Genomic DNA, 27,968 nt, shown 5'->3' on the forward strand with positions numbered 1-27,968 from the left:
TAACGATAAAATTCATGAAGTGAAGATTCATATTTCATGAAAAGCTAGGTGTGAGCTAACTCTGCAGTGACTCTGGGACCAGGCTGAGGAGGAGACATTCACTTCAGTGATGCAGTGACTGGGGCTCAGTCGCAGTGAAGAAAGAGGCCTAAGCTCATGCTAGGTAGTAGTTTACAATGGATATCCTAAAACAGAGCCTAGAGTGGTAAGAAGGCAAAACTTTCCCAAAGAGACCCTCACTACAGCAGTGAGAGAGTAACAGCTCTCATCCAGAGGCCAGAGGTAGCACAGGGATTAAGGCACTGGCTTGCATGTGATTGACCCCAATTCAATCCTAGCACCATGAATAAGGCCCCAAACACACAGCTATGAGCAGAACCCCAATCACACAGCCAGTAGAAACCTTGAGTACCACCCTGGTGTGCCCCCCAAACAAAAATAAAACAAAAAGAACCTCTTCTCCACATTTTCCTGAGATCTGTTTAAAAAGTAAGAGATTCCAGGCGGGAGCAACAGTCTAGCAGGCAGGTTACTTGCCTTACACACAGGATCAATTCCCAGCGTCCCACATGGGCCCTGAGCATAACCAGGAAGGAACTCTAAGAGCAGAGCAGGGATAAGCCTTGAGCACAGCCAGGTGTGATGTCCCCCAAAACAGAAAGGAAGAGGGAAAGAGGGATGGAAGTACGGATGGATATAGAAGGAAGGAAGGAAGGAAGGAAGGAAGGAAGGAAGGAAGGAAGGAAGGAAGGAAGGAAGGAAGGAAGGAAGGAAGGAAGGAAGGAAGGAAGGAAGGAAGGAAGGAAGGAAGAAAAGGAAAGTTTCATACCATAAACATGTCATTAAGGAAACAGTGTTAAAAAGTGTATAAAGCTTGTTAATAATCATATTGCATAATAATTCATTGGTAAAAAGAGAGAATGTAATTACAACTCAAAATAAGACATGGGAGTAGATATCTTTAACTTTTTCTATTTAAAATATAGAAAAATAGTTATCTATCAGAACTATATATTTAAAGATAATAAGTATGAGAAAATACACTATTTCTTAGTACTATTGAATACATAAGAATTAGAAAGATCTTATTGTTTTCTATCCATATTATTTCATAAATATAGGAAACATTTTTACCAGAAGGTTTAGGCAAAAGTAGAAGTGAAGAATTTTTATTTGTGAGTCAAAATTCATTCTTCTTCTCAATAGGAAGGTTGCCTCACTGTTCAGATTATTCCAAAAAATCATACATACGAGATAGAAGCACACAATGCATTATGTTCCTAAATGCTTTGTGTAGCAATATATACATATAAGTAAATAATCAGAAGCTACTAATGATCATTAATGTTCAAATAAAGTATAGGTATTTCTTAAACGAGTCAGTCATAAAAATACTAATTTCATAAAAGCATTTAACTCAAGTCATTAGTTCTACCTAGAGAATAAAAATAAGAGATAACTAGCAGACACTGATACTCATATCACTGTATCATAACATTCCTCCACCACCACTGATTGTCTATTTCCTTTGTATTAACATATAGCTTGCTTCTCCACTATTTATTACTTCACTGTAGAATGAGATTTTTCTCTCAATTGCCGTGCAGACTATTAAGTGCCCAAATGTTCAATCTAGTCTCAGCACTGAACATTTCCTCCACAAAAAGAAGATACTTGTGGATTATATTTTAGTTCCAAAACAAATCATCTATTCCCCCCAAACTCACCACCAAAAGTCCTAATATTTAACACTTCCCCAAACTCTAAGAATCTTTTTTACTTTACATAACTTTATTAGAAATGTCGATTTGTGTAGAGAAATTTTATTGTTTAGCCCTGATGAAATATTTCTCTGCCAGATATCAGCTTCTGTATTTTTAAACATATTGAGCATTGTGAGCACCGGAGAGATAGCACAGCAGGTAGGGCATTTGCCTTGCACAAGGCCGACCTGGGTTCAATTTCTCCACCTCTCTTGGGGAACCTAGCAAGCTACCCGTGGCGTATTCAATATACCAAAAACAGTAACAGCAAATCTTACAAAACAGACGTTACTGGTGCCTGCTCGAGCAAATCGGTGAACAACAGGATGATAGTGCAATGCTATTGAACATTGTGATTTTTCAGCACCTACAAAAATAAATATAACCTATGAATCTTAAGTAGTGGGCATCTAATCCAATTCCAATATTTGGGTGACATTTACACTTAAAGCTATACTTTAAGATTGCTGGTTTGGGCTGAAGAGATAGAAAAGGAGGTAAGATGTTTGTTTCCCTTGCATTTGACCAATCCCACTACAAATCCCTGACACCACGTATGGTCCCTTGAAAACAATTAGGCATCTCTGCTAAGCACGGAGCCAGGAATAGCCCTTGAGGACAGCCAGTTTGAGCAATAAATAATAAAATTGCTGTCAAATAGTTTGTCTGAGATGCTTAGATAATTCAGATTTATCCTTGCAATCATCCTTTTGGTTGATTTTGTTCTCTAAACTTTTATTCCATAGAGTTCAGAAAAGCTTGTGTTTTCTAGGAATAGGTGATTTTTTTGCCCCTTTATTTTCAGAATTATCTCAAGAAGATGGAATTTCCTTCCTCAACCCAACAGTATTCATCCCCAAAGAGAAAAGTAAGGGATTTTTTTTCTAGCTGTGAAGAAACCCATTCCCAACTCAAAAGCAGATTATCAAGGGGGAAATAAGACTTACGTGAAGACGGTGGAAATCAGGGTCTTCTTTCTTTACAAATAAACTATACCAGTTTTTCAAATTGTTCTTTTTTCCAGAAAGTTAATGATTATACTTGACTTAGGTGTCACCAAGTAGACGTCATTTTAATGGGTCAGAAGTTTAATATTCAACTTTCTTGTTGGCACAGTCCAGAGAAATTTAATTTTTTATAAACAAGAGTAATGACAATAAGAAATGGTGAGTATGAGCTCTAGGTTCTCATTATTACTGGTGGTGAATTGGAACAGAACATTTGTCTTATTCGTTTGACTTATTATAAGTGCAATATTAAGATTTCCAATGTCAATCCCTCATAGGTTTCTTGAAAGAATATTCCTAACAGGAAGATACTTAGGGCTAGTCATACTGTATTGGAGTATATCCTATGAAAGTGTCATCCAATCAGACAGTTCATCTGGGACCTGAGTTTACAAGTTTCCTTCCATTGTTTCTAGTACAGGGAATCTTGAAATCTGGCTTCTTTTATAATTAAAAAAGTAATTCCTAAAGTTAGAGCTCCCCCAACTCACTACAATCTACATATAGTAAACCTCCCTCAAATACAAAAAACATTTTCCAATACTCCCCTAGAGACCTAAAACTGCACATACAACACCAAACCCTATAACAAAGAATATATATGTATGCATTTGTGCTATACATATTTGACTGATAAAATTTAGTCTAGAAATAAGTACAATAAGACAATCATATATAATAATTAGATTTATATACTATATTAAGAAGTATGTGACTATTATTTCTAAACATCTGGTTCTGAATATTTTCAGAATTACATTATTGACCACAGGTAACTGGAACTTCTGAAAGTGAAATTGTGGGAAAGGAGGAGTAGCATTTATTCTTCTTTCGCAAGAGCCGTGGTATTGTCACAGTGACGAAATCACTGTACTTTGTTCATTTACCTTACAATAGCTTCACTAACACAGAACCAAGAAATATGTCGATACTCTGATGGGTCAGTGGTTTCACCAGGTATACAAGCTCCTAAGGTGGATCTGCTTCCATACTTGCATTCTTTGCAGTCCTGGGAATATTTACTCCTTTCTTGGTGTTATTCTTGGGAATCCATTATCGTTTCATCCAAAAACTCCTTTTAGGACCAGAAAGATAGCAGGTAAGAAAGAAAGCAGGTAAGACATTTGCCTTGCATTTAATTAGCCTGGATTGAATCTTCAGCACTAGTATACCTCACCAGTAGTGATTGCTGAGCATGGCCAGGAGTAAGCCTTGAGTACAGTTTGGTATGGCTCTAAATACAACAAAAAATGTCACTGTCACTGTCATCCTGTTGCTCATCGATTTTTTTCGAGCAGGCTCCAGTAACGTCTCTTATTGTGAGACTTATTGTAACTGTTTTTGGCGTACCGAATAGCCTAAGGGTAGCTTGCCAGGATCTGCCGTGAGGGCGCGATACTCTCAGTAGCTTGCCGGGCTCTGCTAGAGGGGCTGAGGAATCGAACACGGGTCGGCCGCATTAAAGGCTAATGCCCTACCGCTGTGCTAGAGCTCCATCCCACAACAAAAACAGAAACTCCTTTTAGAGTTTTATGAATTTATAAAATAAAAGGAATCAGTTATTTTGTTGATTTTGTCTGTTTGTGACCAAATGAAGCTGTTTTATCTATTATAATCTAATTTTCAGAGTGACATACTTTAAGGTTCCCACATTCTATTATTCGGGTCACATAGATTACCTCTGATACTAAGAAATTAAATTATCCAAGAGTATTATTTTGTCCTTCAGCTGACAGTTTAAATTCTTTGTCTAATATCCTTCTCTAATATTTCATGATATGCACTTGGTGGTGATGTGAACCCTTTTTTTGATGATTCTTGACAACAAAACTAGGAGTTCACTACTGAACAAATAATATTAGGCTTTCTCTTGGGACGCATCCATTTCATAGATTTAAAATTTTATCCCATGATGCTGTTTGATAGATGTGCTTAGATTTTTTTAGTAACTGTTTCTCAGAATTTAATATTATAGCAGTAAGAACTTACTCTTAAAAGACATCAGTGTTGTTTCTACCAAAAAGGTTACGATGTATTTATTTGGCTATTATGTTAGCAGATGCAGGTGAAATTTTTATCTTACTGAGTTAACTTTTGCTGGTAATTGTCAGTCTCTCATGACAGAAACCCAATTAAAGTGTTGTTTTTTAAAAAAGTGCAGGTAGACGTCAATTTAGTGGGCATTGAGGGCTTGATTTTTTAATAATGGAGAAGGATTAAAATCTTATGATAACTTAGTCTCAAGGAAAACTCATTTTCACAGGAGAGTTAAAATCAGAATTTTCAAGCAGAGTGTCAATACATCATATTTTTATGGACTGTAGCACTGTCATCCCATTGTTCATTGATTTGCATGAGCGGGCACCAGTAACATCTTCATTATGAGACTTGGTGTTACTGTTTTTGGTATCTCGAATATGCCATGAGTAGCTTGCCAGCCTCTGCTGTTTCGGTGGGATACTCTTGGTAGCTTGCTGGGATCTCTAAGAGGATGGAGAAATTGAACCCAAGTCAGCAGTGTGCAAGGCAAATGCCCTACCCACTGTGCTATCACTCTAACCCTACTTTTATGGACTAATCTACTGAAATATTGTGCATTGTTGAAATGTTGCATTTCAACAATATTGTGACCTTGTTCAAACATCTTTCTCTGAAGTTACATGCATGACTTTGAAAAAATGTCTTTGGTATTTGGTTTCCTATTGTTGTCTTTCCTGAGAGAATCATATTAGCAGCACGACTTTTCTTCTTTTTTTTCATTTTTAAAATTTTATTGAATCACCGTGAGATAGTTACAAGCTTTCATGTTTGGGTTACAATCTCACAATGATCAAACACCCATCCCTCCACCAGTGCACATTCCCCACCACCAATATCCCGAGTATAACCCCCCTTTCCAACCCACCCCGTGCCTCTATGGCAGAAAATATTCTGCATATTCTCTCACTACTTTTGGGTATTATAGCATGCAACACAGACACTGAGAGGTCATCATGTTTGGTCCATTATCTACTTTCAGCATGCATCTCCCATCCCAACTGGTTCCTCCAGCCATCATTTTCTTAGTGATCCCTTCTCTATTCTGTCTGCCTTCTCCCCTCCACTCATAAAGCAGTCCTCCAGCTATGGGGAAATCCCCCTGGACCTCGAATCTACCATCCTCAGGTGTCAGCCTCATGTGATGTTACCCTACACTCCACAAATGAGTGCAGTCCCTCTATGTCTGTCCCTCTCTTTCTGACTCATTTCACTTAGCTGATACTCTCCATGTCTATCCATTTATAAGCAAATTTCATGTTTCATCTCTCCTAACAGCTGCATAGTATTCCATGGTGTAGATGTACCAAACTTTCTTTAACCAGTCATCTGTTTTAGGGCGTTCAGGTTGTTTCCATATTTTGGCTATTGTAAACAGAGTAGTAGGACTTTTCTATATGGAGATTTGATTTGCCCATGCTTCTTTGTTCGTGTCCCTGATTTTGCAGTCATGCAAGATGCTTTGGGTCTTGTAGCTGCCATAAACTTGTTTACTAGTTCTTTCTTACTAGTTATATGTCTGACTGAGAGCATCTGTAAAGGCAATTAGAGGCCTCCCAAAAAGCCTCCATCCCTCTCGGAGAGCCCAGCTAGCTACCGAGAGTATCCTACCCGCATAGAAGAGCCTGGCAAGCTACTGTAGCATACTTAATATGCCAAAAATATAACAATAATGCTCCTTATTCCCCTAACCCTGAATGAGCCCTCAATATGCCATCAGACTACACTAGCATGCGACAGGATGAATGGAGACATTACTGATGCCCGTTCGAGCAAACCGATGAACAACACAATGACAGTGATACTAGTTCTTGAACTAGCCATGATTCAACTTGGCATTGTCGAAAAAGAGAACAGGCCTGCCTCACTACAAAAGTAGTGAGACTAGCCTACATGCCTTCTACCTTCAAAATAAGAAGACAGAAAATAGGTTGATTCTTTTTTTAGTGTAACTAGGTTAAGTAGTCTGTTTTCTTTTCTTTTAAGTATTTAACCTTCTTGTCTAGGAGAAAGGGCTTAACTTATATTCTGATTGGCTAGGTCAGCCGGGGTAGACATCTATTCGACTAGAGAATAGAAATGAAAATCCTGGTTTTACACATAATCGACTGTGAGTTTTCACAACTCAACAATACGCAATACATAAGACACAATAAGTAAGAAATTAGAACAGTGCAGGGGGCTGGAGCACAGCGGGTAGGGCGTTTGCCTTGTATGTGGCTGACATGGGTTTGATTCCCAGCATCCCATATGGTCCCTCGAGCACTGCCCGGGGTAATTCCTGAGTGCATGAGCCGGGAGTAACCCCTGAGCATCGCCAGGTGTGACCTAAAAAGAAAAAAGAAAGAAAGAACGGTGGGCTGTGGCGAAGGCAGGGCCTGGAGCAGGCCCAGCTCGGTCAGGACACAGAGGCCACATTCGGTGGACCAGAAATGACCTCTGAAGGAACCAGAAAGACCAGGATGAATGGGCAATGGCCATTCGGTGCTCTTGCGCCACTGTGTATGGGCTGATCCTGATCGGGAAGGCTGTTGGCCAAGGACAAGCGAAGGAAGAACGAGGACCAAGCTGGTTGCAGATTTGTTACCGCTTATTCAATCTTCCATCTTTCTCATTTCTTTCACTCCCACCTCTGTCCTCTCTCTGGATTTACTGCAGCCCTCTCTTATCTCTCTCCTCTCCCTTTCCTCTCTCCCCCTTACCCATGGGCTACACACAGCCAAGTAGCAAAATCAACATAAGAAAGCCCTTCCTGGGGGGGGGGGCATTCCAAAGCCCTTCCTGACTGCCAGCAGGCAAAATACCTCTCAAGGTTTTTCTCCCTTCCCTAGTCCAAGAACTTAGTCACACCTTAATACTAGTTATGTTTGTATGGACATAGCAAGAGATTATTGAGGCTTGCAAGGCAGCTCTCCTGGCAACATCTTGCCACAGACTCAGACTACAGCACTCAGGCCAGATTAATCATTCCTAACCCTAGCAGGATCCGAATCTAGTTATCACTGTATGGATCATGACAGCATTTGTCCATGACCAAGCTCTTAACTTGTAGGTAAGCATTAGGCACTTTGGCCAGGCCCATCTCGATGCCAGGGTAGCACACAACTCACCACTTGCCCTGGGTCCCTCCTGTCCCTCATCAGGACCCTGCTCTTGACAGTGCTAGGAAGTAAGGGCAGCTGAGGCTTAGGTCGAGAGAACAGATGCCCAGGATGAAAATATCATGTAGAGTCAAATGACTCCCAGGTTACAGAAACATAGCATTTGCTAAGTCTTCCTGTGTCCATATAAAAAGGACATTGCTCTGAATAAACTATGCAAAGGACTCAAGGAGAAGAGAAAAACAATATTACAAGTCAACAGAACACAAAGAAAGAGTTACAAATAAACACAGAGGAATGGAGCTGTTAGGGCGTGGATCAAAATCTCCCTATAATGACAAAGAGACTCCAGAGACTGCAAACAGCAAGCAGGGTTTATTGTAAGACTGGCTAGCCAGGGTCCAGCCGCCTATGAGGAACCACAGGTCCAGCAGGTTGGGGAAAGACCCCGAGCTTCCCCAAAGGAGATCTTAAATAGGCCTTCCCTGGCCGTTACAGCAGAGCCCGAGCATTTCATAGCCAATAGATTTGTAATATTACAAACTTTCTTGACCAATCCATTTAAAAGGACATCACTCCTTAGCCTATGGCTTTAGAGATCAGTATTCGCGTCAATATTCAGGAATGTTCCAGTTCTGGGGACAGTCCTGGGTCCTGTGATATGGGTCTTGTGATATGGGTCTTGTTATCTGGTCTGACCACCACCCTTCTTGCGACCCAGGGTGCCTGTATACAAATTCCTTGTTCAGGGACAGACAGACAAGTTATTCTACAATCCAGCTCCTGTAAAAAGAGTCGTAAGAAAGCTAACATAGATTCATCTCTGTGACAACTGTATATATATATATATATATACATATATATATATGGCTTTTCTTTATATATACAAAACTCCACATAAATTCCAATCAATATATTCCAAAGATTCAATATAATTTTAGGGCTTGGGGGAAAGATGCAAATAATTTGGGGGAAATTATTAATTTACATCATGTATATCCGTTTTACATTATGTTCATATATAAAGTCTATGTGGAAATACAAGGAATTGAAAACAGTACTCAGTCTCATTTGAAAAGTGACTATGGGGGCTGGAGCGATAACACAGTGAGTAGGGTGTTTGCCTTGCATGCAGCCGACCCGGGTTTGGTTTCCAGCATCCCATAATGTCCCCTGAGCACCACCAGGGGAAATTCCTAAGTGCAGAGCCAGGAGAAACCCCTGTGCATCGCCAGGTGTGACCCAAAAAGCAAATTAAATAAATAAATAAATAAATAAAATTAAAAATGACTGAGATACCACTTTTCCTACATCAAGTTGACAAAATTACTAAATTTTTTTACATGCTCCCAGTGATCTGAGAAATCACTATCATTAGTAGCCAATGGAGGAAAATTTGACAATAAATATAAAAATTTAATGCTGGGATGTGACTTTTCTATAGAATAAATAAATACCTTAAACATTTATGACTTGTATTCAATCCCTGTTATGACAAATATATATGTTTGTATACGTATATGCATGAAGATTTATACAGCATTTACTCTCAAATCAGATATAAATAAACTTACAGAAATAGTCGCACAAATGAATGACAAATAATGTTTTTAGTGCAGCCTTGTCAATGACTAGAAACAACTCAAATGTCGCTCAATAAAGATCTTATATACTTTTATGAAAATATTCCAGCATATTACTACTGTTCCCAACCATGTCCCATAATATTCTTCCCCTCTCTCTCTCTGAGAGGGAAAAAAGGATTGTTTCTTTTTTCAGGAGCATAGGGGATTGATTGGAAAAACAATAATGTGTTCTATTTACAATTTTTGGTATGGGATTTTTTAACCTAGGAAGCCGCAACTTTCTGGCCCACCTTAATACTGGGTAGCATCAGCTAAGTTTTGTGCTTCCAGATCACTTTTGCTTTTAAGAATTTCATGATATTCCTACGTTTGCCTTCAATTTTGATCCTTCGTTCCCTTTATTCGTTGGGTGCACAGGCTTAGCTTTTTCAGCCTTTGTGTTGTCACCAACCATTCCTCTTTGGTGGCCATATACTTGGAGAAAGGCTGCATTATCTTTCTGGCTCCACTCAGTGTCTGAGGACACCCTGCTTTCCTTTGCTTGTATCCCACAAAAAATTTCCCTCATCCTATTACTGCAGCACACCTCTCCTGAGTTGATGAGATTGTGTTGATCTCCCTGGAAACTCTCCCTATCCCAAATGGTCTGTCATTGTCTGCCTTTAACTCCCCCCACCCCTCCTCTTCAAATAATGATGGGGCTAAGTTATTCCCAAGGCTCACCCTACTCACTGTTTCCTCCTTACCTTGAAGAAAACACCAAACAAGAATATCATCTTAAAGAGTTGTATTTTTTTTTTGTTGTTGGAATGTAAGCTCCTCCCTTTCTGCAGCTCCACGAGCTCGACCCCAGAGGCAACTGAACTACTTTGGACTAGAGCACCTCCCAAAAATGCCTCCAGACTGTGATCGGAGCCACTGGCCCATGTGCCACCAGCGGGGCAGGGCTTTTCTCTCCAGGCTTCTCCATCATATGAGCACCACAAAAGGGAAGTAAAGATTGCAGGGATGCAATTACTGGCAGAATTTTCCCTGGACTTCATATAAAAATCCAAAAACACGCGGCTGCTGTTGCGGCCACGCTACCTAATATTTCTTAATTGTCAGCAATGTGAAATAGTTCCTTTTTAGCAGGTCTGACTGTAGGGAGAAACTCCACACAATAATTCTGAGTTTTTTGTTGAAATATTGAAGGTAATCAAAGTAGCAGCCATTTCTCTAGACTGTGAACTAAGCCATAGCCCCACGCTGCCCAAGGAGAGGAAATATCCTCCTTTCTCGGTTCTTTTTCCCTTTTCTGGGAGAAACGTGGTGTGGTGTCCACCATATTATGAGGTCTATTAAGCAGGCACGAACTTAGAGGCACGGGAATGAGAGGGGGAAAAAAAAGAATGTAAGCTCCTCAAGAGCAGGGTTTTCTGTATGTTCTATGTGCCTAGTCCACTGTAAATGCTCAATAAATATGGATGATGCTCAATAAATGCTCAACAAATGCTCAACAAATGCTCAATAAATATGGATGATGAGAGGCAGTGAGTATTGGTCAAAAGGAGGAGGAACTGAAATCCCAATCACTGTTTTTTTGCCTGTTTCTTATGACCTCAGATTGAATTGGGAAGCATCAGCCCTTGGGGATGAGTATCCTAAATATTGCATTCAAATAAAAATGCAATGGAGGTTTCAGGGACTTTGAAGGAGTTTTCTTAACACTTTTGGGAAAACACTGCATCTTCACTCTTCTTGTACTGATATCTTCTGACTGCCAGGCCAGAACATGAAATTGTCAGTTTACAGCTAAGAGAATTACATTAAGTCTGAGGAGGTGGATCACATTTAAGTAAATTATAAATAAAATCTAAAGCTTGTCATAAAAAAAGAATAGCAGCACAATCAGTGCATAATGGCTCGCATAATATAAAATAATGAGAAAACAATATAAATTCAAACACTTAGCACTCTCCCAAGAAAGATTACATAAGAAAGTAATTTTTGAAAAAGTTTTCTATAGAGTCAGCTGGGAGAATAAGTCATACTGGAGGTAAAAATGAGGAAAAGATTTTTCAATCTTTCTTTACCTTTTCTATAGTTTTAAAACTGTTTAACTTCTTTTTTTTTTCTTTTTGGATCACACCCAGCATTGCACAGGGGTTACTCCTGGCTCATGCACTCAGGAATTACTCCTGGCAGTGCTCCGGGGACCATATGCAATGCTGGGAATTGAACCCAGGTCGGACACGTGCAAGGCAAACGCCCTACCCGCTGTGCTATCACTCCAGTCCCAAGAACTGTTTAACTTTTATAAATTCAACTTCTAAATTAAAGTGCTGCTATAATTAAATGCAAGGAGAGGGGGGCCAACTTTTCTGTGTGTAATGCAAATAATAACAACTGGGCATCTGATCCAGACTTTTGATCTTACAGAGAAGAGAACAAAGCCCATCAAACCTAAGTGTCACTGATAAAAGAGCCTACAAGCAACAGGAGTTCAAGTTTCTTGACCTTCCCAAACAGGAAAGCTCTACTATCAAGTTGTTTTTCTAATCATTTCTCAACCCTGCTTGATATCAGCCTTAAATGATGCCAACAGCCAGCTGAAGATATCTCTCAGAACTGGTAACCATTTACATTGACTCTCTCAACCCCTGATCCCTCTACCTGAGACTATGGGTTTTATTGTCTGCTTCTATCCTTCCTCCTCTTTAGGAAAGAGCCCAGCTAGCCCGTCCTCCTTCATGTGTTCCCACCTCCTACATGCAGGAGTCTCCAACTCTGCCTCTGCTAAGAAGTCCTGCTCTCAGGAGCCAGAAGGAACAGTAGGCAAGGCGCTTGCCTTGCACAGACCAATCAGGGTTTGATCCCCGGCATCCCTTATGATGCCTTGAGCCTCACTATCAGTGATTCCTGAGCTCAGAGCAAGGATTAAACCCTAAGCACCACCCAAAATAAAAGTCCTGCTCTTTGCAGACCAGTGAACAGTCTTCCTCCTGGGGAGTTCAGTCAACTAAGCAGCACTTAATGCTACTTTTTTCACTCAAACAATGAGAATAATAGTAATTCAATGACCTTGTGAATTGTAACAGAGTGACATCTGATAGTCTCCCCAATTTTAAGACAACCACCCAGTATGAATTAAAAAACACCTATTAAGGAAAGCTGATATTTGGTGGTGAGTGTGTCAGTAGAATAGCATATGCTTGAAATTCTATCATTAGCAGTTCTGCATATTATGGCACCTAAACAAAAATCCAGGGAAAAGTAAAGTAGAGAAGATTCTTATTAGTCAATCAGAGCATTTGGTCATTTCCTGAAATATTATAAGTCACTCATGTGACTTATAGCAGTAGTTTAGCAGTAATTAGCAGTAATTTCAGTGTTATATAGTATTATTGTCATGCTGTCCTGTAGTCATATTAATAGGAACCAGAATTCATGTGAACTAAGTCACAGGTGTTACCTGAAGGTTCTGAGCCTAAACCACTGATTTGGAGATCAGGTTAGATAAAGAGAATTATCTGCAATAGCATTAAATAGAAGGAATATTCCTCCCTTCGCCTGTACATAATCTTGTATGAATGGCCCTATCGCAGTGAAGGGATAAAATTTAAGAATGTATTAAGGCATTAAATAGAAGTAAGAATGAGTTTCCTTTGTACTTACAGATTTGAAGTCAGTTTGAAGTACAGAAGAGATGTATGTTGGTAAGTATGCTACAATGATATGAAATTGCCAGAATTCACAGAAAACACAAATTAAAATGACCCAAAGTGGTATGGATTTGACCATTGCCTTAATGGGGACTGACCATGCTGGTGAGCCATCCTGGAAGAAAACATACATCAATATTTCTTCTATCAGAAGACAAAATATTTGCACTACTGCATCCTTCACCTCTGAAGCATCTAGACAGATGTGTGGGAATAGCAGAAGAAAGACTTCCTCAATGCACCTCTTGAGCCAGTGAAGATTTGATGTACTCCTTCTCAGCTGTGCTGATGAATGGATGGTTTGTGGGTTTCTCAGAAATAAGAGAAAACCAGATAAAAGAACAGAAACAGCCCACTCCACCTAGGAAAAGAGAATTCGGTTAGCACTGGACTGGAATTCTTTCAGCTTGACTTTCCCTGAGGATGATTCCTGTGGCTGACATAAAAAAAATGGCCCAAATATTCTACTTCTCCCTTCACCTATCCATACTCTTGTATGAATGGCCAATCACAGTGAAGGGGTAAATTTTAAAGAACGTATTTAATAGAGAAAGATAACCAAAAATATAATTCACACAAGTAAAATCTCTAATCATTATGAAATAAATTCCAGTGGGGTCTTTGGTGGGCTCAAATTAGAAGCAAGAATTAATGTTGTAGCATCATTTAAAATTGAAAAAGAAAAACATGTCATCCTTTTTTCCTCAAGGTTGCTTAAGCTATTCAAGTAATTTTATTATACCATATAAATGTTAATAGTATTTGATCCATACCCCTAAAGATACCTTATTTGGGTAGAACACATATCCATTACTGTTCTGGGCTTACTCCTGGTTCTATCTTCAGGGGTCATTCCTCACCATGCTCATGAGAACATATTTGGTGCTGGGGACCAAACTCAGATTAACCATGTGAACAGCTCGCACCTTACCCACTGTCCTATCTCTCTGGCCCCACCATAGGAATTTTTGATGGGAACCGTATAAAATTTTTATGGTGCTTGCAGTACAGTGGTTATTTTTACTGTTAATCATTCCAATCTATGAACAGGGATGTGTTTCCATTTCTTTGGTTTTTTTTTCTATTTCTTTTAATACTTATTTATAGTGTTCTTTGTGTAAGTCTTTCACCTCATTTGTTAAGATGATTCCCATATTTTGATGGGGGGTAGTGAAGAGGGGCACAATTCGGCTTTTTTATTTAGTTTACATGAAATTATCATTATTCATAGTTGGGTTTCGGGTATATGATGTTTCAAAACCAATGTCTTTATCAGTGTCCACTTCCCTCCAACAATACCCCTTTTCTCATTAGTTTCTCACCCACGAGTTTGCTTCTACAAGAGGAGCTTTAAAAAAAACACACAAAGTTTTTGTTCTGTGATTTACAATACTGTTGCTGATATGGTTTCATATATAACACTTTACCTACTTTAAGTAGGTACCATCTCCTCCTAGTTGAGCCCTTGGAAAAACAATTTTTACTAGGATTTTAAAAAAATGTTTAAAATTTTAAAATAAAATAACCTCTGCTATTTTATTGTTTGTATATAGAAATACTTTGGATTTCTGTGTGCTGATTTTATAGCCTGCCACTTTACCACACAAGTTTATTGTATCTAAGATTTTTTTGTATACTCCTCAGGGTTTCTGGGTATAAGGTAGTATCAATTCTAAATCTGTAGTTAGTAATCAAAACTGTGTGGCACTGTAATAAAGTCAGAATTTCATATTAATGGAATATAATTGAGATCCCAGAGACAGAAATTTGGGTGTATGGATAGATAATCTTTAACAAAGGATCTAGGCATATAGTGGAACAAGAAAAACACCTTTATTAGTCTAGCAGAAACTGGCTAATCACTAGCAAAAAAAGAAAAAAAAAGAACTTGGATTCCTATATCACATCATCCACAAAAGAAATGAAAATGGGTTAAGGACTACAATAAAAGATCTGAATTGATAAATTATATTAAGGAAAATATAGACATAATTCTTCATGATATTGACTCTGGAGGCATCTTCGATAACTCAATGCCATTCTGTCCTACAGCACACGGGTTTCCACCCTGCTTCCCCAATAGGGGGTGTGTCCTCTACATTAGGGGGCATGGCCTCAAAAAGGGTCATGGCCTTCTGTGGGGCACAGTTATTTTTTCTTTTCCCTGCACTGCACACTTAGGTTACAATCTGTATCTGTATAACCTATTTCTTTGAAGAACACCCTGGCTATCTCAATTACTATATGCCCATAGTCCATTAGCCTATCCTAATTTCACAAAAACTGTCAGTGTACACAAGAAGCTGAACAAAGTCCATAAAGAGATCATGGTCTCAAATCCTCACTAGAGGCCCTACATAAACTAGGAAGAGCATCTGAGCATAAGGAACTATTCAAGAATGGGGAGAAGGCTACCACCATTGACTTAGCTCTTCCAGAATCCCCTTTTGCAGCAAGAGGGAATAGGGATAGAGAATTGGAAGGTTCCACCTCTATAGTCCCATAACAACATGAAGAAACAGCGAAAATCCCAACCACGAGGAGAGAAAGAAAAGATTTCAGAAGCCTCAACAGGGGTTGCCCACAAAATACGACCTCCTCTCAGATAAAGAATTCAGAGAGGAAATTGTGAAGATGGTCAACGAACTCAGAGCAACCATGAAACAGACATCCAATAAATTAAGGCGGATATGAAAGCAGCATTGGAACGGACCACCAAGAATACAGGAAGAAATGAGAGCAGAAATTTCAAAGCTATCAACAGAAGTGACACAAATAAATGGATTGGTAGATAAAATAAAAAACTCAGTAGGAGCCCTCAACAGTACAATGGTTACAGATGAAGATGAGCTGAAGACAAATCGCTAGTCATCAGGGAGACACAAATCAAAACAACAATGAGATATCATCTCACATCACAGAGACTGGCACACATTCAAAAGAACAAAAGCAACTGGTGCTGACGTGAATGTGGGGGAAAAGGACACTACTTCATTATTGGTGGGAATGCCGACTGGTCCAGCCTTTCTGGAAAACAATATGGACAGTCCTTCAAAAACTAGAAATTGAGCTTCCATATGACCCCGCAATACCACTTTTGGAAATATATCCCGAGGATGCAAAAAAAGCACAGTAGAAATGACATCTGTACCTATATATTCATTGCAGCACTGTTCACAATAGCCAAAATCTGGAAACAACCCGAGTGCCCTAAAACAGATGACTGGTTAAAGAAACTTTGGTACATCTACACAACGGAATAGTATGCAGCTGTTAGGAGAGATGAAGTCATGAAATTTGCTTATAAATGGATAAACATGGAGAGTATCATGCTAAGTGAAATGAGTCAGAAAGAGAGGGACAGACATAGAGGGACTGCACTTATTTGTGGAGTATAAAATAACATCACATTATACTGACACCCAAGGACAGTAGTACAAGGGCCAGAGGGAATGCCCCAAGGAGCCTGAAGGGTGCCAGCTAAAAGGGACCCAAATAAACAAAACTCCAAGGCATATTATAGTCAGAATGATGCATCCCATGTATTGAGACACAATACTGCAAGCAGCAAGGTAAAAGAAGGAAATCACATACAAAGGAGAACCCCTTAGATTTATGGTAGACCTATCAGAGGAAACCCTTCAAGCCCAAAGACAATGGTAGGATATAGGGAAAAAACTCAATGAAATGAATGCCTCACCTGGAATATTTTATCTTCTTAAATCTCATTTAAACTCGAAGGAACCATACATTATTTCACAGATAAACAACATCTCAGGAACTTCATAGACTCAAAACCAAATTTAAAGAAGGACTAAAGGAGCTACTAAAAGACAAGGAAAAACCCTACAGGAACAACAAACCCTACGGAAAGATGGCACAAAATCTCATGACAATAATCTCTCTCAGTGTCAATGGTCTAAATGCACCAATCAAGAGACACAAAGTGGCAAAAAAGATTCGGAAACTAAACCCAACTTTTTGCTGCCTACAAGAAACACACTTGAACACTCAGAGCAAACACATACTCAAAATCAAAAGATGGAAAACAATCCTGCAAGCAAACAACTCCCTCAAAAAAGCTGGGGTGGCCATACTAGTATCCGACAACATAGATTTCAGGTTGAAAAAGATTAGGAGGGTTATGTATAACAGGAAGAAATCACATTCTTAAACGTATATGCACCTAATGAGCAACCAGCTAAATACTTAAAACAACTCCTAACAGACTTTAAGGAGGACATCACTAGTACCACAATAGTAGTCGGAGACTTCAACACCGCCTTATAACCTCTGGATAGATCAACAAGAACAAAACTCAGCAAATAAACAATGGCTCTGAAGAAAGAAATGGGAGAGAGAGCTAATAGATCTATACAGGGCTTTACACCCCCAAAAGAAAGAATACACATTCTTTTCCAGTGCACACATAACATTTTCCAAAATAAACCATGTGCTGGGTCACAATACATACCTCAATAGAATTGGGAAGATAGAAATTGTATCAACTCTTTTTTCAGAGCATGATATACTGAAGATAGAAGCAAATCACACACAGACACAGAGCACCAAATCAAACACCTGGAAATTAAACAACTCATTGTTGCACAAAGAGTGTTGCACAATGAGTGGCCCAGAAAGGAAATTAAGGAAGAAATCAAAAGATACCTCGAAACAAATGAGAATGAAGATACAAGCTACCAGAACCTATGGCATAGAGCTAGAGCTGTGTTAAAGGGAAAATTTATAGCTCTGCAATCATTCCCCAGGAAGGAAGAAAGGTTTCCTTCCTTTCTTCACAGCTAAAGATCTTAGAAAACGACCAGCAAAAGGACCCAAACCAGACTGAAGGAAAGAAATAATAAAACTTAGAGCAGAAATTAATGATATGGAAACCCAAAAATCAATCCGAAAGATCAATGAAGCAAAGAGCTGGTTCTTTGAGAAAATAAAGAAGATTGATAAACCACTAGCAAGACTCACAAAGAGAGAGAGAGAACACTAATAAACCAAATCAGAAATGAAAAGGGGAACATCAGAACAGAAACCAATGAATTCAAAAGATCATCAGAGACTACTTTGAAAGTCTGTATGCCACGAAACAAGAGAACCTAAAAGAAATAGATAAATTCCTTGATTCCTACAATCTCCCAAGACTGAACCAAGAAGACTTGGAATACCTGAATAGACCCAGTAATATCAAGGAAATTGAAACTGTAATCAAACATCTTCCGAAGAAGAAAAGCCCAGGCCCAGCTGGATTCAGTAGCTAATTCTTCCAAACATTTAAAGAGAACCTGTTGCCAGTCCTCCTCAAGCTTTTCCAGGAAATTGAAGAAACAAGAACTCTCCTAAACACTTTCTAAGAAGCACATATCTCCCTAACACCAAAAGCAAATAAAGACACCACTAACAACGAAAACTACAGGCCAATATCCCTGATGAACACGGATGCAAAGATCCTCAACAAAATATTAGCAAATAGAATCCAACAATTCATCAAAAAAATCATACATCATGACCAAATGAGATTCATCCCAGGGATGGAAGGATGGATTAACATTCCAAAATCAATCAACATAATCCATCATATCAACAAAACTAAAGGTAAAAACCATATGATCATTTCAACAGATGCAGAGAAAGCATTTTACAAGATACAACACCCATTTATTATGAAAACCCTAACCAAAATGGGTTTAGAAGGAACTTTCCTCAAGATAGTCAAAGCCATCTACCACAAACCCATGGCAAGCATTATCCTCAATGGAGAAAAACTAAGGGCCTTCCCTCTAAGATCAGGGACAAGGCAAAGATGCCCACTCTCACCACTTCTGTTCAACATAGTACTGGAAGTACTTGCAATAGTAATTAGGCAAGAAAAAGACATTATGGGTCTCCAGATAGGAAACGAAGAAATAAAGCTCTCACTATTCCCAGATGACATGATTTTATACCTAGAGAATCCTAAAACCTCTACTAAGAAACTCCTAGAAACAATACACTTGTACACTAAAGTTGCAGGCTGTAAAACTAATACCCAAAAGTCCATGGCCTTCCTATACAAAATAGCAAGAAAGAGGAAAGTGACATAAAAAAATCAATCCCATTTACAATTGTGCCCCAGAAAATCAATTACCTCTGAATCAGCCTATCTAAGGAGGTAAAGGATCTCTAAAAAGAAAACTACAAAACCCTACTCCACGAAATAAAAGAGGACACAAGGAAATGGCACACAAACCAATCTCAGAACCCAGTGGCTTTGGACAGAAATCCCTCCAGACTTAATTACTAAAATATCAGAAATCCAAAATCACATGGCCAAAACATCATATGCTCTTCACATAATCAGCAATAGGAAACAAATTATTTAATGATGCCTTTTCGGCAGGCCTAATTGTTGGAAGAAAATTCCAAACAATAATGGTGGGTCTTTTGTCAAAATATTGAATGTAATCAAAGTAGAGAGAGAGTAAAATGGAAATCATCTGCCACACAGGCATGGGGAGGAGTGGGATGGGGGTTATACTGGGGTTCTTGGTGGTGGAAAATGTGCACTGGTAAGGGATGGGTGTTTGAGCATTGTATGACTGGGACTTAACCTTGAAAGCTTTGTAACTGTTCTCATGGTGATTCAATAAGTTTTAAAAAATAAAAAGAAACTTTAAAGAATTTAAAATTTAAAGAAGCTTCTGCACTGTGAAAGAGGCGATGGCAGAATAAAAATGACTTCCTATTGGAGCTGGAGTGATAGCACAGTGGGTAGGGTGTTTGCCTTGCACCGACTGACCCAGGTTCGGTTCCCAACATCCCATATGGTTCCCTGAGTACCGCCAAGGGTAATTTCTGAGTGCAGAGCCAGGAGTGACCCATGTGCATCGCTTTGTGTGACGCAAAAAGCCAAAAAAAAAATACAACACTTCCTATTGACTGGGAGAAAATAATTGCTCATCATGTATCAGACAAAGCACTAATATTGAAAATATATTAAGCACCAGTAAAACATTAAAAATACTGAACTATGCCCAAACTAAAGTGGGGAGACAATATGACAGACTCATCTTCTAAGTGGACATAAAAATGGCCAATAGTTATAAGAATTCTGCTCGTCATTACTTGTCATCAGGAAAATGCAAATCTAAACAACACCAGTGAGATTGTCATATACGAAAAAGAGTAAAATCAAGCATGCTGGCTGTATGTGAGCGGGGGGAACCATCATCCATTGTTGGTATGAATGTCATCTGGTTCAGAATCTATGGAAAACAGTATAGAGACTTGTCAGAAACTTAAGAATCAAGCCTCCATGTTTCCTGAGATCCTGTTCTGACCATTTACCCCTGAGGGCCTCAAAACACTATTTCAAAATGATGTTTGCATTCCTATGTTCATTGCAATGTTATTCATAATAGCCAATACATTGAAATATCACAAATGCCTCAGAATGATGAGCAGATAAAGAAACTGGTATAGATGCACAATGTAATTTGCTCAGCTAAAAGAAAAAAATGAAATCATGAAATTCACTATTATGTGAATGTAATTAGGGGATATCATGCTGAGGTGATGTCAACCAGAAGGAGAGGGGAAAACAAAGAATGATCTAATGATTTCTTTCCTATGTGGAACTTAAGGAAACAAGGAGTAAAACTGCACTGTAGCACTGTAGCACTGTTGTCCCATTGTTCATCCACTTGCTCAAGTGGACACCAGTAATGTCTCCATTATGAGACTTGTTGTTACTGTTTTTGGCATATCGAATACACCACGGATAGCTTGCCAGGCTCTGCCTTGTGGGCAGGATACTCTCAGTAGCTTGCCAGGCCCTCTGAGAGGGACAGAGGAATCGAACCCAGGTCAGCCGCATGCAAGGCAAACCTCCTACACATTGTGCTATCGCTCCAATCCAAGGAGTAAAACATAGTAGAGAAATAACAAATATTCTGTAATAACATACCCTGAGAGGCAGAACTGTGTCTATCAAAGGGTGGTCTAGGAGTAGGTGGGAGAGAACATTAAGACATAGGAGGAGATATACTGGCACTTTGGCAGAGGGTGTAGTGTCGGACCATGTGTGCCAAAACTTTAATATTAACAGTATTATCAATCAAGTTACCTACATGAAAAATTAAAAGGATAAATGTCATGATTCTTTTAAACCCAGGAATCTCTTATAGATACAAATTTAGGCTGCTGAAGCTTAAGTAGCGTTTTGCAAGACTCACAATATTATTATCTCTGGACTTTACCAATAGCAGATAGATAAATATCTGACTGTTAGGATTTAGCTAAATATAGATTATTTTAGGATTATACCCAGAAATCCTTGCAACAATACAAAATTCTGAGATTTGAAGAGCATAAACTCACCAGAAATATAGAAGACATAAGGCCATCCTACAGTCTGGCAAAGGACACCACCAGTGAGAAGAACGATGAAGCCACCCAGAAAAAAACCTGAACAGAAGATGTAAGAAAACATTCCATGTGAGATAGTTAAGCTTGAGACTCAGTTACCTGTGTATCAAACCCCCCTCCCAGAGCTGAGTTGCTTTATGATTATTAGCATTGGGTTACCTAGATTAAAGAGTTGACTCCCTAGGTTTGAAGTACCAATTAAAGGTACAAATTACACTGTTTCATTCAGTGTCTATTATGATAGCAATAGCACAAGAAATAAAAATTATGAACCCAATTACCTGAGTTTGCTATGGTGACAAGTTTATTTCTTTCCAGTGGGGGAGCCCATTTGATCCAAATTGAATATTGACCTGTTGATACACTAACCTGAAACAAAACCAATTTTAGCTCTCTGTGGTCAACCTGGAACTTATATTCCATTGATCCTTAGGAAAATCTTGGTACCTTTGCTACTCCTTGGACAATCCGAATGGCAATGAGCAAGGCCACCCCGGTATCAGCTGCCAGTGGAGTGAATAAAGACAGGACTGATGAAATAAGTATGCCAGCTCCGACCACATACTTGGCTCCAAATATCCCAGATAGGTAGCCACTGGGAATGGGAGCCAAAAACGAGCCATAGTTGATGGCGCTGAGAATGATTCCCTGGATTTCAGGACTCCAGTCATACATTGGGGCCTAGGTGACAAAAGGAATTTTGTTGCTCATCTGTAGGAGCTGACAATGTTAGCATGAAGATTTAAGCAACAGCAACAAAAAAAACATAATTCAAGTTCTCCTAGATTTCAACTCTCCAGATCCTGCAATCTGCCGATTTCTCCAAGAAATAAATATGGTAAACATTGTCTGTCCTCATATACAGTTTTCCTGATTGTACAATTAACTGACCAATTTAAATAGGAGAGCCTATAAATAAGAATTTAAATATGAAAGTCCATAAAAAAGCAAAACTCATAGTCAAGGCAATAAAACATGTGGAGAAATAAAGAGAAAAAAACATAAATCTCTGAAACTTTATATGGGGTGATTTTGTAAATTTCCATTTTAGGTGAATATATTATGTCTACTAATAGTAAAAGGATTTCTTCATTCTTAATCCTGGTTACACTCATAAACAATGAAGGTAATGTATATTCTCAAGATACATATTATAATCATGTGCGACATAATTCCTGGAACTCAAAAACACCTTCAGTTCAAATTATTTGAGTCAAAGAATGAATTCAAAGTCTCGCTGACTCACTATTGCCGTCATTTCTTGCTGAGTTTCATTCCAGTTGTCCGTGGAAACAGTGGGAGGCCCTTCTGCAGAGGTGTTGGGGCTGCTGGGCGGGGCTGTGGTGTTCACCATCGCTGGGATGGCAATGCTTAAGCTCATGTGTTGGGTGTGAACAGAAAAGTTACAGAGTTGCAAAATGAAGGCCAGCATGTATCGAACTGAAAAACAACCTGAGATAAGAAGGTACAGAAATACTTATAATTGGGTGCTTTTCTCCCACCCTCCCTAAGTCTGGAAAAGGTAAAAGGCTGGAATTTATTGAAAGAGGAAGCTTCATTATACCCTTAAAGCTGCTGTGAGCAGACCTGCATGTTGCTGGCCCATCTTACTTTTTTTTACCTCCTAAATATTCGTGGGCTTTTCTGACAAACAGATAGTTAACAATTGTCCATCAAAACATTCTGTTCCAGAGCTTAAGCTCACAGGGAAACTAAGATAATGGACAATTCCTAAGGCAGATGGCCAGAAAGCCTCAAACCATCCCGACCACCCTGCAGATTCTGTGCATTCTCTGTAATATTTGTCAATTGATAAGAAATGCAAAAGGTTTTTTAAAAGGCGTACACAAAACGTTTACTTTTAACTTAGTCCTATACTAGTTTCTCCCCATCTGGAGGATTCCTTTTCCTTCTCTTCTACTTCCTAATAAACTTTTCTACTTTCCAACTCTGAATCTGAGCAGCTTTATTACTCAATCATTTTGTTCTTGAAAATAAAAATATAATAAATAAATAAATAAAACCATACACCTAAAAGAAGGGGGGGGGAAGACCCTGGGAACTATGAATAAACAGACTCACTGGTCCAGCTTGATTTGCATCACCAGGAAGCAGAGACAGAGCTAAAACAGATAATGCTCAACAGGTGTCTGGCCAACATTTGTCCTCCTAGGAAGTAAGTGAATTTAAAAACTACCCTAGAAGCGTCACTTGATTCTCGTAGAATGTGTGGAGTTGGCTTGTGTGAGCATTAGGTACAATTTTCAAATACAGTGTCCCTGGATGAACTGATGTAGACATGGGGGGGAAAAGTAGATTTAGATAACTGGCTGGAAGCCTCCATTGGGTACGGACAGTACTAGAGTTGCTGGAAATGACCCCCACGTGCCCCACATGGGCAGCCAAGGTAGCTTGAGGTTTCATTACTAACCAACATAACTAGAAACTAGAAGACAAACCTGGAATTTGAAGTTGGTTGTATGATAAAAGTAGCTCACCTTCACCTGGAAACTATATTCTAGGCTTGCACAAAAGTTGACAGCATTCTATTGGAATTCTGTGATTATTACCCGAGGTTGAATTTACACAGACCCATTAGTATGACCAGTAATTTTACCAACTGGGAAGAATTGACTGAGCATCCCTGCCTTCAGGGCCAGCTGGGAGTCTGATGACCTGGGAGTAAATGCAGTTGACCTAACACCCCTTCCAGTTTGGGAAGTTGACACATAAACTTCAATTTGGTTTAGCAAGGGGAGCAAGTTGTTGAGAATCCCTCTGCCCCATCCATTAAAATTTACATTGGATTTTGATGAATATAGTAAGGATATATCAGTAGAAAAGTTTGCCACATTTATATTGCCTTCTTTCAGTCAAGGACAAAGATGCTTCCCCATGTATTGAAATATTGAAACCTTTCTATGTTGCAAAGTAGAGTTTTAATCTTTACTTCAGTGAAGTCTCATTCAATGCATTTTTAAAGTTTGTTTTATTGTTTTCATTATTTAGCCTTTTTCTCATTCTTTCTTGTCTTTCCACTAATTTGGGCTTATGGGGTTGGAATGTTACAAATAATGGGAAAATAATAGAGTTCATTTTTGTCTTTTGTGGCACTCATTTTAATTTTTTATTTTCTGTAATTTTATTCATTAGATTTTCCCAGTGTTAAACAGGGATGGTGAATGGGAGAATTCCTGCTGTATCTGAATTTTCTGAGCTTTGCATATTAGATATAAGATATGCTGCTAGATAACACACGGGTAGGACGTTTGCCTTGCACATGACCGACCCGGGTTCGATTCCTCTGTCCCTCTTCGAGAGCCCGGCAAGGTACCGAGAGTATCCCACCCGAATTGCAGAGCCTGGCAAGCTCTCGTTGGCATATTCTATATGCCAAAAACATGTCTCACAATGGAGACGTTACTGGTGCCCGCTCAAACAAGTCGATGAACAACTGGACTACAGTGCTACAATGCTATAGTGCTTGTTGGTGGTGGGTTTTATATTGCATACGCTACCCAATTACTTTATGTATTTGTTTATTTGGCAGTCTCTTGCCCCCATGACTGGCTGTCTTCACTGGGGCCCCTCGGAGGGGGTGGGTTGAGTCTCCCTCCCTGCCCCGAGCCAAGCACCGTCCTCTGAAAACCTCCAGAACCCAGCCACAGCCATGATCAAGGCCCCTCTCCTCACGTTCAGATGAGCCTCAAGCATGAAGAAACCAGCAGAGGAACGCAGGTATGTGGGGCCCAGGGCTGAGATCCAAGCCTGCTCAGATCGGGACTGGGGCTCTTCTGCCCAGATCCCCCATTTTCCAGTAGCTAGGCAGTCACACCCAAAAACTGCCCCTGGTGCCGTGTAATCCCATCAATGGCCAACATCCAGAGACTATAAAACCAAGCTCCTAGACGCAACATCTTATAGCCTAGTTCTCCCTTTTGGAGAGTGTGGCAAGCTACCGAGAGTTTCCTCCCTGCATGGGAGAGCCTGGAAGCTCCCTGTGGCGTATTCATACGCCAAAACCAGTAACAATGATAGGTCTCATTCCCCTGACCCTGAAAGAGACTCCAATGTGGCACCTTCGGGAAGAATGAGTAAAGATAGGCTTCTAAAATCTCAGGGCTAGGATGAATGGAGACATTATTGAGACCACTTGAGAAAATTGACCATCAACGGGATGATGATGATGATGATTTATTTATTTGCCTTAGGGACACATCTGCTGGTGCTCAGGGCTTACTCCTGACTCTCTGCCCAGGGATTGCTCCTGGCATGGCTTGGGGGACCATATAAACAGCAGGGGATTGAACCTGGGTCAGCCCAGGCCAAGTAAGAGCTTTATTCATTGTACAATTTTTACCCCATTTCGTTATTTTTATGAAGTTACATAGATTTTATCAAGTGCATTTTAATCCTATAACCAGACATTTAAATCACACCTGTTGTATTTTCTGCTGTGCCTTCTTGGGAATGTTCCTCAACTACTTTGGCCTCAGTATTTCACCTGTAAAATTGAGCTAACAATAATAAAGTAGATGTCCATGTAAATTATTTGTATTTTTTTTCTTCATGAAGCATATAAGCATTTTCTGTTCTGTAAAAGTCTCACAGAATTTTTTTCTGGTGAGACTACTGTACCATGAATTTTTATTTTAGAAGGCATAACTCTTAAAAACGTTCTCTATTTCTTATATGTTTATTGGATGAACATTTTTTCTTTATTTTTCTTCTTTCAGCCTATAAATTATGTAATAATAATTATTGTAAGATTTGCTTGGGACCAAAGGCAACCAGCTGATGAGATATTACGGAATCGAAGATCACCCTGCTCCCAGCACAGAAGACAAGACTTATGGCCCATTTGGTGACAGGAAGCCACCAGGCTGCCTTCCATGCTTCCTCACATTGACCCCCTGCAAACAGCAGAAGGCCAAACCAAGTGCACGGGTCCCACTGGTCTCTGTTCCCTTTTCCACCCAAGACAACTTAAAATCCCGCTTAGCCTTTCCCAGGGCAGAGTCTACCCCGGTCTCACCAGGGGTCTGTAGGGTCCACTGGGCCCCAGTAACCTTCTCCTATTGCTTCTCTTTACTTGCTTCTGCCCCTCTGTCTGTGCTGAGGGAGTTTAGCAACCTATTTATTATCATGTCATAGTAGCAGTATAGAAAATATATAGTTGAGATTTTATCTCCATATTAACATCATTTTAATACTGTCTGTTTTTTCCTTTTGTGCAACATTTAAACTTAACTCTTTTGTGCTGTGATTAGCATACTAGTTATCAAAGTATCAGACCCTGTAGATAGTTCTCATTTCAACTTTGCTTATAATATAACCTTACATTTTTCTTTATTTTTTCCTGTCTCCCCTGGCCTTGTTTTTACTTCATTTTTAAAGTTGTTTGATTTATTACATCCAATATTCCCAAATCAATCCCACCACCAGTGCACCTTCCCACCACCATTATTTCCAATGTTCCCAACCACCCCTCAAGTCTGCCCCTATAGCAAGCCCTGAATAATTTAGTTTATATTGCTCGTTATAATTCACTAAAAATGATCATAAAATATTTGCTTAGAAGAAGATGTGTTTATATTGTGTTATCTCACCATGGAGTCATTAGGCCCTGGAAGAAAAGATTACTAGCATGTTGTTACTGGTTATGGACTTATATTGTTCTCTTCCTCAGTTGTCAGTTTTTTTTTCTCCACAGATTTTTCCCAACGTTATAGACTCAGTGAGTTGGCTACTTAAAAAGCTGTTTTTCTCCTGACATGTACTAGAGAAGCAAGAAGTTGCAACATAGATGAGCAGGAGGAATAAAAGTGACGTCTATGATATGGTTCAAAAGAAAAGCCCATTCTCCTTAAACCAGTCTTGACCAGACAATGAGCAGAGAGATGTTATGATATTCCTCCTCAACTCAGAAAAGCCAGGATTGGTTTCTATGTTTTGCACTTAGCATCTGCTCTGTTTTTTTCCTCCTCTCTTGTATAACATCAAGATTTCTAGCAAAAGAAAATAAAATAATTATCAGTAAAAATTATTTCCAACTATGCACATGTCTTAAAAATTAGTAGTAGCAAGATGACTCTGTGTATTACTAAAATAGAGGTCAGGGTGACAATGCTACCATATTTTTTCAAATCCATGGCAAGATTTTACCTCTTCTGGAGGTTTGTACTTGATCCATGTTGAAGTTCCCATCATTGGAAATATGTCCCACTGTTTCCTTAACTTCTGCTCTAGCAGACATTTGGTTTCTCTTCTCCAGAAACTGATGTTTACCTCCTGAAATAAATAAGAACACATCGAACACAAAGAGACAGATAAAATATACCATATGTGACGC

The 27,968-nt window shown here is 39.3% G+C and overlaps 1 protein-coding gene across 1 annotated transcript; it reads right to left on the reverse strand.

Moving 5' to 3' along the window:
* Positions 1 to 6,696: 6,696 nt before the first annotated feature.
* LOC129401606 (probable small intestine urate exporter) lies at positions 6,697 to 27,872 on the reverse strand. The gene is made up of 8 exons (XM_055124316.1): positions 27,782 to 27,872; positions 22,863 to 23,068; positions 22,064 to 22,297; positions 21,898 to 21,985; positions 21,569 to 21,655; positions 13,441 to 13,559; positions 13,152 to 13,313; positions 6,697 to 6,711 (listed from the first exon to the last, which is right to left on the reverse strand). The coding sequence occupies exons 1-8, from the start codon at positions 27,870 to 27,872 to the stop codon at positions 6,697 to 6,699; spliced, it is 1,002 nt and encodes a 333-aa protein (XP_054980291.1).
* Between the last annotated feature and the right edge of the window lie 96 nt (positions 27,873 to 27,968).

Source organism: Sorex araneus, chromosome 2 (assembly GCF_027595985.1).
Source record: "Sorex araneus isolate mSorAra2 chromosome 2, mSorAra2.pri, whole genome shotgun sequence".
NCBI classification, from domain to species: Eukaryota; Metazoa; Chordata; class Mammalia; order Eulipotyphla; family Soricidae; genus Sorex; species Sorex araneus.

Coding starts and splice junctions, on each gene's coding strand:
- LOC129401606 (XM_055124316.1), bottom strand. CDS start 27,872: ATGTCTGCTAGAGCAGAAGTTAAGGAAACAGTGGGACATATTTCCAAT. Junction 13,560..21,568: donor TTATGTCTTCTATATTTCTG/GTGAGTTTATGC, acceptor CTCTTTTCCTAG/GTGGAGTGGGCTGTTTCTGT. Junction 13,314..13,440: donor AATCTTCACTGGCTCAAGAG/GTGCATTGAGGA, acceptor GTTTTCTTCCAG/GATGGCTCACCAGCATGGTC.